A 12,505-nucleotide genomic window follows, 5' to 3' on the forward strand; every position below is an offset into this window, starting at 1 on the left:
CATGCATTATTGTTTTATTAATTGTATAATCTATTTGTATACACATATTTTATAGGGATTATTTCACAAATACACAAAAACAATAAAAAAATTACAAAAATATGTTTGTATAGAATTTTACATTTTTATGATTTTATTTACAGAAATACGATATTTTGATGTATTTTTATTTGTATTCTTGTTAATTTGTTAATGATTTTTTGTTATTTATATGCTATTTTTTGTTATGTTTTGATGTTGTTTAGATGTTATTTTTCTGTTACTTTTATGTGGTTTTCTTGTTGTTTTTATAGATTACCGTAAAGATGTAAAAAAAAATGTAAAAATGTAAAAAATTTACAAAAAATAGTACATTATGTAATTATCCATATTTTGTATAGGGAAATTAATTTACAATTATATACATTGTTTTGTATCTAATTTACAAAAATGAAGTTAATACTGACATATCACGTCAGCTAAATTTGAGGTTTTCTATTCTTATTTATTATTATTTTCATGTATTTTTAAAACAAACATTTTGGTTACTAATAACATTAATAAGAAACCAATTAATTACTTTAACATAAATTTTTTTATTTTTATATTATATAATTTGGGATACATTTTGATTACCTCCAAAAATTTATCTGTATACATCTTAGTAATTAATTAGTTATATTTAAGTTATATTATGGTAGTTTATTATTAAAAGTACATTTAGGTAACTTTAAAAATTATTTTTGAAACTAATAAGTTATTATATAATATAAGTAGCAACTATTTTTATATGCCAATTATTTTTTTATATATATATTTTCTTATTTTGAAAGCTAATTAGTTATCGTATAATATGATATAATTCAATCACTATAAATTTTTTTACTTTTAGTCACAAAAAAATGTGTGACTAAAAGTAAAAAAAGTTGTGGCTAGGGATGCGCATGGGGCGGGAAATTGGCGAAGAGTGCTCCTCTCGTCCCCGTTCCCATCCCTGTTATTAAGGATTTTAATTCTCATCCCCCGCTTATTCCCCATCGGAGATGGAGCGGGGAATCTCCTAATGGGGTGGAGACGGGGCGAGGAGTCTCCTAATAACAAAATATATTTTATAATAAAAATTTAAATATATAAAAATATTAAATTACATAAAAATTAAAATATTACACATTAATTATTATTCAATAAACTAATTATTATCCACAAAACAACTTAAAATTCATAAAAATGATACTATTATACTAAAAAATTACAAACATAAATTATAAATTATTATTAGAAATGTAAAATAAAATACTACAACATTAGTAGAGTTATTTGCAACACATGGAGAAATATTCTCATTAAAAATTACATCCCCACCATTTATAATTTTCATACTAGGTTTTTCCCTTACCCAAAGTCTATACCCTTTAGTACCTTCAGGATATCCCAAGAAAACACATTTAAGAGCTCTTGGCTCTAGCTTCCCAATACTTTGGTGTTCATATGCTGCACACTCAAAAATCTTCAAGTGGGACAGATCTGGCGGTTTACCAGACCACCTCTCTTCAGGGGTTTTTAACTCCACAACACTTGATGGACTCCTGTTTATCAAATAAACTACTGTGAGTACTGTCTCTCCTCAAAATCCAGTAGCTAATCTAGCTTGAAAGAGCATGCATCTAGCTTTGTTTAGTATAGTTCTGTTCATCCTCTCAGCTACTCCATTCTATTGTGGGGTATGTCTAACAGTCTTATGCCTTTTGATGCCTACTTTTTTGCAATATATGTCAAACCCATTATTGTAAAACTCCAGGACATTATCGATCGTTAGAGTCTTAACCCTTTTGTTAGTCAAGTTTTCTATCAAAATTTTCCATTCTTAAAATTTACCAAAAGCATCATTGTTACATTTTAAAAGAATAGCCCAAATTTTCCTAGAATAGTCATATAATATAGATAGGAAATAACTACTCCCCCCATGAGTTGGTATCTTTTCAAGACTATCCATAAATTAGCATGTATGTATTCAAGAATTTCTTTAGACTTCTGTGTTCCAACTTTAAATTTAAGCCTATGATGCTTACCCAATATGCAATGCTCATAAATTTTAACTTTACTTACTTTATCTTAAAAGATTCTGTTCACTCATAATTTTCTCACTAATGTGCCCAAGCCTTCTATGGCATAAGGCTGCCTTAGAATCTTTAGGAGTTTCTGATGCTTTGTTGTAGCAATTTGAAACTGGTTCTCCTTTTAGGTAGTATGGACCCCTTTCTTTGTAGCCTTTTATTAGGGTCATAAAACCTTTACTTAGTTTCATGGTACATGTTTCAATCTTACTCACAACACCAAAGTCATCTAGCATACTTATAGAAATTAATTTTTTGGCTAAAGGTCACTTTACTAGAGCCTTTAATATGGCATGTTTGGTTGTTTCCTAGGAGGACCATCTCTCCTTTGGATTTCCTGAAATTAGTAAGGATTTATTATTAGTCATGTAAAAAGTACATCTTGAATCTAAAATCCATTCATCTTTGAATTTAGCTACAGTGATGTAACTCCACTCTCATAGCCATCACTTAGATTGGCTTCATGCTTCTTTTCCTTTTGCTTTGAGAAATAATTTTCTCCCTGATTTGAGTCACTATCACTACCACCTGTTATTCTTTTGTTATTTTTTTTTTCCAAAAATAACACTCCCTTATGAAATGCCATGGCTTCCCACAGTGATAGCAGACATTAGGATCTTTGTGTCCTCTAGATAGAAACTTTCCATTTCCATGTCTTCCATCATTTGAAGAACATCTACTGTTACTCCTTCCCCTATTCTTCCGTGGCTTCTTTTGATGAGGCCTTCCTCTACTCAAATTCAACTCACCATTAGAGCTCCCAACCTTGTCATTCTTCATCTCTAAGTCCATAGACTTTAGGGCAGAGATGACATCATCTAGGGTAATAGAAGTTCTTCCATTATTGTCTTCACTTCCTTGTTAGATTCTGGTAATGAGTTGAAAATGATGATTGTTTGGTTTTCATGACTCAATGCTTCACCTTCTCCGAAATTATCCAACTCTATATGCATTCTCAAAAATTCATCTAAATTGTGTTCAAGACTCTTAGATCTGTTGTTAGCTTGTAGCCAAAGATCTTTTCTTTCAAAAAGATCTTGTTTGTTAGTTATGACTTCTATTAGAATCGCTCCTAACTTCCTCCATATCTTTGTTAGAGTTTCTTACTTATCAACCAAACTAATGATTGCATCACTTAGGTTGACTATGGTAACTCCTGTAGCTGTTTCAAGATACTCTTCTTGTTGTATCTTTGAAGTTCCTTCAGGCCATTCAATGGATTCTTCAAGGACCCTTAATGTGTCAGTAGGGATCTTATCTTCCTTCTCCATATTCCATAGTCACCTAATCTGTCAAATTTATCAATGTTAGTTTTAAGACCACTCATATTGTATTTGCTAGGAATTAAATCAAATTGAGGGTTAGAAATTTCTATAGGATCATTCAATAAATATCCTCCAAATCTCTAACATCTAATTCCTCCTCTTGATTACCATTTTCATGTTTTTGAAGATCGAATTCTTCATGTTCTTGATTTTTGAATTTTTCCAAACTTGCTTCTTGAATGTATTAATTTATATCTTTATTTGTGGAATGATTTGCTCTAATACTAATGTTAAGAATCTTAACACAATTTAAAGACACAATTAACACAAATGCTAAAAAGTGATATTCTTACAATTAATTTATGTTATACATCCATAACAAGAAATTGATATTTTATAACTCACCATATTAGAATCTTCTTTACAGATCCAAAAACACGAGCCTAACAACACTCTCTTTAACTAAAAACTAAAGAGGTTCGACCCAACTAGCTTCAGCCCAAGAAGACAACAAACCCTAAATGCAAAACCCTGATATAAAAGGGTCACAATCATGTATGTCTTCTAACCCTAACTTCTACACACTTTTCAATCGCACCTGTCTTCTTCTCTTTCAAAGAAAAAAATGCAACTAGGGTACTTAGGGTTTCACTCCTTCTTCTTCTAACAGTCGCACACACAAGGTTTCAAAGTTCTAGGGTTAGGGTTCTATATTCTTCTTTTCTACACTCTCAACTATACCAGAAAAATGAACCCAAAATAATACTCAGCCTGAGCGAAGAACACTAAAAAAATCTTAAAGATGTTAGACTTTTTATTTGGGCTTACATTAAATTTTGTTGGCTTTATTAAAACTTGGGTTGATTGGATAGTTTTTTGATGTATTAGCCCATATTGTTAGTGATCAATAGTTAATGGGCTTAACATCTGTGTGTAAAGTCTAGGTAAAGCATAAGTGTAGGCTTTTCTAGTTAACTGAAGCCTTTGATGAGCAGGCCCAGTCCAACTAGGATTATGTAGCTAAGTCCCCTCGTACTGATCTATAAATACATATTGTCTCATTACAATTGTATACTTTTGATAATCAGATAAATAAATTGCTTCTAATTTAGAGATCTAGAGAGGAAGACTTAATTGATAGTATTGCACTATGAAATTGCGATAATTGTTATGGATGAATCAGGTACACATATATCTAATTATTATATAGGGTAAATAGTGGCATAAGTACCCAAAGTTTTAGGTTTGTAAGTAGCATAAACCCAATGATTTCTTTTAGTGGCATAAGTACCCAATGTTTACAAAACTGTAATTTTCTTACAGTTTTGTCAGTACAGACTCTGTTATATGTCTTAAACAACACACATATAAGACCTAAATTTTAAATTATTTGGTCTGTACGAAAAATATGTAGTATCAATTACTTACAAATCTTTTTTTAATAAATTTAAAACGGAGCTTGTACTGACAAAAATAGAGAAAAATTATAATTTTACAAACATTGGGTACTTATGCCACTAAAAAAAATCATTGAGTTTATGCCGCTTACAAACTCAAAACTTTGGGTACTTATGCCGCTATTTACCCTATTATATATTGATATTGTGTCTATATTACATACAAATTGATCTTGGGTTTATTATTAATTTTTCTAACGAAAGAGACTCTCGGCCAAAACTCAAAACTGAATCCAAGAACAACACACAAAAACAAATATAAAAAAATCACAAAGTTAGGGTTTAGAGAAAACAAAGACTGCAAAGAAAAAACACCTAGAATTATTCTCGGAGTTCACCCAAAAAAGATGGGTTACGTCTCTATATATTCAAGGTCTCCTCAAAGCTTGATATACATTCATAATTATCAGGTACAAATATTTCAACTTTCACTCTATGATTTCTTTACAGTTTTTCTTTTTGATTTTCACTAACTTTTCTATCTTTTTCTTTTTTGCAAATACAAACTGAATCACAACACAAAGTGCTCTCTCTCTCTCAAAAGAAGCACCTTCACACTTGGAAGACTCTCGAAAATGGCTTGTTTCAAACTGTTGTGGAATGTATCCTTATATAGATTAGTATTTGTGAACTACTGATCTAGGACTGTAACTGTTTGAGCCCTAATAACTTTGTTGTTGTTGTAACTGTTTTAACTGTCTATTTTTGAATCTGGTTTTTGAGCTTCTTTTTGTAACTGTTTTTCTTATTGTAATCTCTGTTTTTCAATAAGGGTAAATTTGTAATTCCATACCCAAGAATTTGCTACCTGTTACTTAGGTTAATCAACAATCATATAATAGACTATTGCTTGATTTGTCTAATAGAAATTTCCATTTTTCTCTCTAAAAGAAATCTAGATATATAGAAATTGAAATGTATAAAGTGCATATTGGAAAAAACAATGATATTATTTGGGGGAAAAATCGAGTTGCCAGCCAAACATAACATATATCATATAACAAGTTATGCAAACAACTTAAAGTATGGGATCATGCGTTAATCTATATTAAAAGCACAAAACCAGAACATTATTAAGGTACTTTTTTTTTCCTTTCTGAAACATAGACTAAATCTTTCAATTTCTACTTCATGAAAGCTTTGTTATGATATTCTTCATGAATGACAGATTGAAGGAATTAATGATAATAGTTTCTTATTCTATATGGTTTTCAAATCAAATTAACATACCAATTCTTTATTTTATTTTATGTCACTTTTTAGTTGGTCTAGATTCTTAGGATACCAATATTGTTATTTTTGTTGGCAAGAATAAATAGCAAGTGTAAAGTTAAAAGAAAGTTATTTCTTTAGAGAAAGATATGAAATTTTGATATTGTCAATCATGGATTGTTTTGTGCTATGAATTTGATAAGAGAAGAATAATTTTTATTCTAGAATCTATTCCAAAATGAAGTAATGCCCTTTCTTTTGTCCTACCTAGCCACCTACCACACAAGAAAAAAATCATTCAATGAATTCATAGCTCAAGTTTTATTCTACTAAATATTACTCACAAATGTAATCTTTGATTTTATTCATTGTAACACTTAGAAAAATAAAATCAAATGAAATTCCAATAGTAAGATATATAGTTCTTTCTGCTTGGTATTTAGACACACTAAACCATTACTCTTGTATATATATATTATAAGTCATTCTTGTACCAAGCACACTAAAATTATGGTACAAAGAATATTTTTATTATCTTTATATAAAAATCCAATCAAATAAATTATCTTTAGCTCCAAATATGAACAAGACACAAACTAATTAAGCATACACTTGAGGGTTCTCCATAAGGTAAGTTTCCACAACTTTGTAAATTGCCACAGCATTTTCTTTGCCTTCTTTGATTTTCTCCTCACTGACGGCGATTTCGCCGATTGTGTTGTAACTACTTGTCATCTTACACACACAACCTCCATCAGAAGTATTAGCCTCAAACTTAACTTCATAATCAATAGATTCAAGCTTGTCACCCAATGGATCTCCTTCAATCATAGAATACTTGCACAGAAAGTTATCACAATCCAGCTCTTTAAGTTGGTGCTTCACATATTTGAACTGACTAGCTGCATATTATTATAACATACCAACAAAAACAATATCTTTTATTTACTATATAATGATAAACTTGTGAAATTTATCTTTTATGGGCACATATATACACTTATAATATACCTTAATTATAATCCATTTACCGAAGAGAAGAGAAGGTATTGGTCTCCCAGAAACACAATCTCTCTCTCGTATTCTTGCATTTAGTAAGATTTTTTTTTATTATATATTAAAGTAGTTTTAGTAACACAATTAAGATTTGGGGTTATGGTTGAGCGTTTTATATAAATTCTAAGTTTTATTAATTAAATGAAAAAAAATTGTGATACCTTGAGTGAAGTTAACTTGTTCAATGGTACCAGGCCCTCCATTTCCTTGAATCACATCCACACTTGCTATGAATTGGGGCAAAAGCTTTGGTATCAAGTTGTTGGAATCTACAATCAAAGCCTTGAACATTCGAGCCGCCGCAACTGGGCATGACATCTCTTGTGTAAAGCTTGTGACACCCATGATTTTGTTTTTGATGAGATTGTTGTTGTTGTTGTTGTTCTTGTTGATTGTAGAGTGATGAAGAGGTTCCCTATATATATAGGTGATGAAAAAGAAGACTTATTATTGCTTATTGGATTGAGTTTGTTATCCATAAGTTTGGCAAAATCTTTTTCAAAAGTTGAGTAGGAATGATTATTCAAACTTCTATGGCTGCTTAATTTGGACTTGAATAATGATGAAGGCTTAACTTTCAAGAATTATTGGAAAATGTTATGATGTTTTTAAACATGGGCGGCTCTTAAGTTAATGGGTTGTTGTGTAGTTTCTTGGAAGCTATAATTATTTCCATTTATGAATTGAGCTTTCAAGCATGTTAAACCCCAAATGGCTCAACTAAGGTATTTTAATCTTTTTAAGTTTCATAGCTTGACAAATTAGAACTCATTTTTTCATATGATGTGTTGATTTGATTGTTTTTATATTAGGCATCCCACTAATTTTGAAGAAATTTCTAATAATTTAGAATGTTGCAAAAAAAGTTCAAAATATCTAGTTCCACACTTATTAAAGAAAAATAAACACATGTATAACTAAGTCACCTTATTGGTTAAATTTTATTTTCACTACTCTAAGATTGTGTTTAGTTGAGAAGAATGATAACATAAGAATGTTAATAAGAATTAAAAATGAATAGGAATGAAATAGAATAAAATTTAAAATTTATTAAAAAATAAATTTTTTTAAAAATATTATTTTTTATGTTTTATTTACAATTTTACGATTTAAAATTTTAAAATTACAAAAATACACTTTTTTTTAGCAAAAAGTAAGCAAACATCTAAAAATAATGAGAAATCAACTTGATAACAACTATAAATCAACTATATGTTGAAAAATTTTCAGATTGAAACATTTTTGTTTGAACAATTAGTATTTTTGTTCTTTAAATTTTTTACACTACTAAATTATTCATTTTGAAATAAAAAAAAGTGTAAAGACAAAATTCATTGGGTAATAAAAAAGTGTAAAATTTCTTAAGCCAATAAATTGTCTTTACACTTTTTTTTTTGGGATGAATTACGAATTACATAAAATACTTAAAATAACATTTTATAATAACATTTTATATATATATATAGGGATATAATTTTGTTCCGTTATTGTACTTTCACGGATTGTAATCCGTGATGTACGACAACCGTCAGATGAGGGAGTTATTTGATTTGACGGCTGAGATTGATCTAGGGGTAATTAGGGTTAAAAAGTAGAAACGTACCCTGACACTCATTTAATGTACCGTGAGACCCATTTAATGTACCACGGAATACATTCCGTAAAAGTACATCACGGGACAAAATCATATCCCTATATATATATTTACAAATTTTTTTATTATATTTTTACAAAATCTTATTAAAACAAACATATAAAATAATATAAATAAGAAGCAACATGAAAGCAGCATAGGATAATACTTTTGTAGAAACAATATAAAAACAACACATGTATTTCTACATATATAAAAAAAAAAAAGTTTAAATCTGTAAAAAATTGTTGAATAAATCATAAATCTATATTTTTGTATTTTTTTTTTATATAATTTTGGGCATTTTACAATTTTGTATACATTATTTTAATTAATTACAAAATATGTGCAAAAAAACTTATTATCATTTTCTCATACACTTTTATATATAATTAAAAACTTTTTTTCAATTTTTATTATAATATATATATGGTAATAATTATTGATTAGTATATATATGGTAACTAGATGAGAGTTACGTGGCGAGCCACGTAAATATTAGTTTTATATAAGTTTTAGTGGTTTTTGTTTAAGAATTCAATAACTGAGCAACGACAACAACAATGGTAGATAGATTTATTTAAGTTTTTCATATTTGTAAAGATTACAAATCTAAACTTTTAATTTTCTTGATTTGAGATTTTGAATTGTTCTGATTTATTTGTTTATGAATTTATTGAAATACTTGAATATTTATTGGTTCTGATTTTGAATTGTTGTGATCTATTCATACTTAAATATTTATATTAATGAAAATAGTCTGTAGTTTTATGTTTTTAGAAAAAAGAAAGATATTTTTTAATATAGAGTTTAAATTTACGTAAATATTAGTTTTATATAAGTTTTAGTGGTTTTTGTTTAAGAATTCAATAACTGAGCAACGACAACAACAATGGTAGATAGATTTATTTGAGTTTTTCATATTTGTAAAGATTACAAATCTAAACTTTTAATTTTCTTGATTTGAGATTTTGAATTGTTCTGATTTATTTGTTTATGAATTTATTGAAATACTTGAATATTTATTGGTTCTGATTTTGAATTGTTGTGATGTATTCATACTTGAATATTTATATTAATGAAAATAGTCTGTAGTTTTATGTTTTTAGAAAAAAGAAAGATATTTTTTAATATAGAGTTTAAATTTTATGTTGATGATTGTTAATGAATTTAGTCTGTAACTTTATGTTTTTAGAAAAAAAAAAGTATTATTTTATATGGTTTGTTAGAGAGATACGTGACTAAGATGATTTTTTTAATTTAAAAAAAAGATTGTTTTATTTTTTGATTTTTTTTAATTTAAAAAAAGATTGTTTAATTTTTTGGGTTTAATTATTGGGTTTATTTGTTAACGGGAGATCAAACCTATTAACATCGTTAAATTTAACAGAATATTAAAGTATATTCTGTTAAACCAAGAAATGCCGTTAAATAGGCACTTTTAATATATAAAGATATTGGTTATGTTTACAATTATAATAAACATATTAATAATATAAAACATTTTATATATGTGTTTATTGGCTATGTTTATTTTTATGTTTACAATTATAATAAACATACTAATAATATAAAATATTTTATATATGTATTTATTTTATTTTCTATTAATTAAACATACTAATTTAATAAACAAAATAATAATATTCACATAAGTTTATTATATCACTCTACGTGTGTTATGTTTATTTTTTTAGTAATTTTTTAGAAAATAAATAATATATATATATAAAAAATTGTTTATCTTTATCTTTTTCTTTGTTTATTAATTGTGTCGTGTTTATTTTTTTTAATTAAATAATTTTTGGAATTTATAAAGTTATGTTTGTTTATTTATTTTTTGATGTAAGAATTATACTTCAATAAAAAACTTGTTCACTAACTCATTAGAAAATAATCAATATATAGAAACAATAGAAAGAAAATATACTTATTTTAGTATAGTATAAATTGACTATGTCTATTTTTATGTTTACAATTATAATAAACATACTAATAATATAAAATACTTTGTATATATATGTTTATTTTGTTTTCTATTTATTAAACATACTACTTTAATAAACAAAACAATAATATTCACATATGTTTATTATATCACTCTACGTGTCATGTTTATTTTTAGTAATTTTAAGTATTGATTTATATTTATATACATTAATGTTTATAATTTTGATATTGTATTTTATTAAAAAAAATCTTATTAAATTATAATAATTCATACTAAAATAGATAATAAACATTTATCTTTTAATAAAAAAATATTTAACTTGTTTATTTTTATAAAACCGTTTAATTAATTTTACGAAATTATTTATTTTGAGATTTAATAAACATATTTTTAAAAATGTATGGTTTCGTGTAATAAGTTTTCAAAATGTATAAATTTTTAAAATAATTTTCTTTTGCACATTTTTTGTAATTATTTTATTTTTGTTGTACATTTATGAAAAAAGCCCTATAATTTTAGGTATTTATGAAAATATCTCATAACTAAACAAGCCATTAATGGGCCAAATGGTATTGATTCTTTTTCTCTCCTTCTTTCAGTTATGCATCACTAGAACAATGAGCAATGTTATTTATGACTTTTTATTATTATTTTTTATTTTTTTGTTAAAAAGTGTTAATTATCTCAATTGAATTTATAGTATTATCCACTTGATTAATTTTATTGTGGACAATAAATCCTCAAGACCCACCACTAATTATTTTCTCTTATAAATAAGAAGGTTGTTGAGTCCATATATATGTGTTTTCTGTAATTATAATTAAAGGTAGTCAACTGGTTAAAAAAGCATAAGAATTTTTCATTAATCAAACAATGCCAACGTAGTCTTTAAATTTAACTGATATTATTATTAAATGACCAACAAATGATATCATGATCTAATAGATTATTGTATCATGTTTGGTTGAAGGAGAAAGGTTTTCCTGGATCTCCCTTTCTTTAGCTTTTATCCAATGACTAAAGAAAGGAAAATGGTATGGTACAAGTTTGTAAAAATATGATTATTTTCTTTCAAAAAGTTATCATATTGGAAAAACAGTCTTTATTTTAATATTTATTACCAAAAACACAAAAACACAAAAAAAAAAAAAAATCATCAAACTCATTGGTTACTATCGTCACTCTTTATTAACCTTTTGTATTTATTTTTCTACTAATGCTTTTGTTTATAATCACCTCACCTCCCTGTAGAATTGACCGCCCGATTTATACTACAACCACCGCTAATGAAAGTCACATTTGGGCATTAAACAACATACAAACATTTAGAAAAGAAAATTCACAAAAGCTATGAGAAAAAAATTACTAACCTTCTGTGTAAAAATCATTTCTCTTGAATTTGTGATCACTCTGCAAAGATCCCTCAACCTTCGAGAAATCGTCTCAAGAGAATAGGGATTCGAAGCTTCAAAAAATTTCTAAAGTTTGAAATTCTCAAGAAATGATAGAGTAAAATTAGAAGAGGAAAGTGAAATGAGAATCAGTTTGTATTTGATGGGAAGCAGACACGTGGTAGGGAATTGCCTAAGGTCTTCCAATCTAATGGTCTCCAAAGAGCACGCCTACACATACCCTGAAGGGTCTTGATGATGTGGCATATTGGAGAAATAAAAATAATAATTATAGCCATCTTTTCAAAACCATCAACAAGACAATCAAAGGTCACCATCTCGTGACAATAACTCACCTACCTCTCTCTGATAGTTTTCCTAATGACACATCTATCAATCGCGAAACTAGGGGCATGTATGTTATAGTGTAAATTTTTCACCTAGAAA

General features: G+C 27.3%; 1 protein-coding gene and 1 long non-coding RNA gene across 2 annotated transcripts; one reads left to right on the plus strand and one right to left on the minus strand.

The window, feature by feature from the left end:
- Positions 1-6,366: 6,366 nt before the first annotated feature.
- LOC115722015 (pathogenesis-related protein STH-2) lies at positions 6,367-7,428 on the minus strand. The gene is made up of 2 exons (XM_030651133.2): positions 7,245-7,428; positions 6,367-6,929 (listed from the first exon to the last, which is right to left on the minus strand). Exons 1-2 carry the CDS (start codon positions 7,426-7,428, stop codon positions 6,628-6,630), a joined length of 486 nt encoding a protein of 161 aa, XP_030506993.2. The 3' UTR covers positions 6,367-6,627.
- Positions 6,515-7,989, plus strand: LOC115722016 (uncharacterized). Its single transcript, XR_004012751.2, has 2 exons — positions 6,515-6,657; positions 7,278-7,989. It is a non-coding gene; the product is annotated as an uncharacterized LOC115722016 (long non-coding RNA).
- Positions 7,990-12,505: the final 4,516 nt, after the last annotated feature.

Source organism: Cannabis sativa, chromosome 9 (genome assembly GCF_029168945.1).
Source record: "Cannabis sativa cultivar Pink pepper isolate KNU-18-1 chromosome 9, ASM2916894v1, whole genome shotgun sequence".
Taxonomy (NCBI): domain Eukaryota; kingdom Viridiplantae; phylum Streptophyta; class Magnoliopsida; order Rosales; family Cannabaceae; genus Cannabis; species Cannabis sativa.

Excerpts from the sequence above, each read along its gene's own strand:
- LOC115722015 (XM_030651133.2), bottom strand. The coding sequence starts at position 7,428 with ATGGGTGTCACAAGCTTTACACAAGAGATGTCATGCCCAGTTGCGGCG. Across the intron at positions 6,930-7,244 it reads ACAAGTTAACTTCACTCAAG|CTAGTCAGTTCAAATATGTG; the intron begins GTATCACAATTT and ends AATAATATGCAG.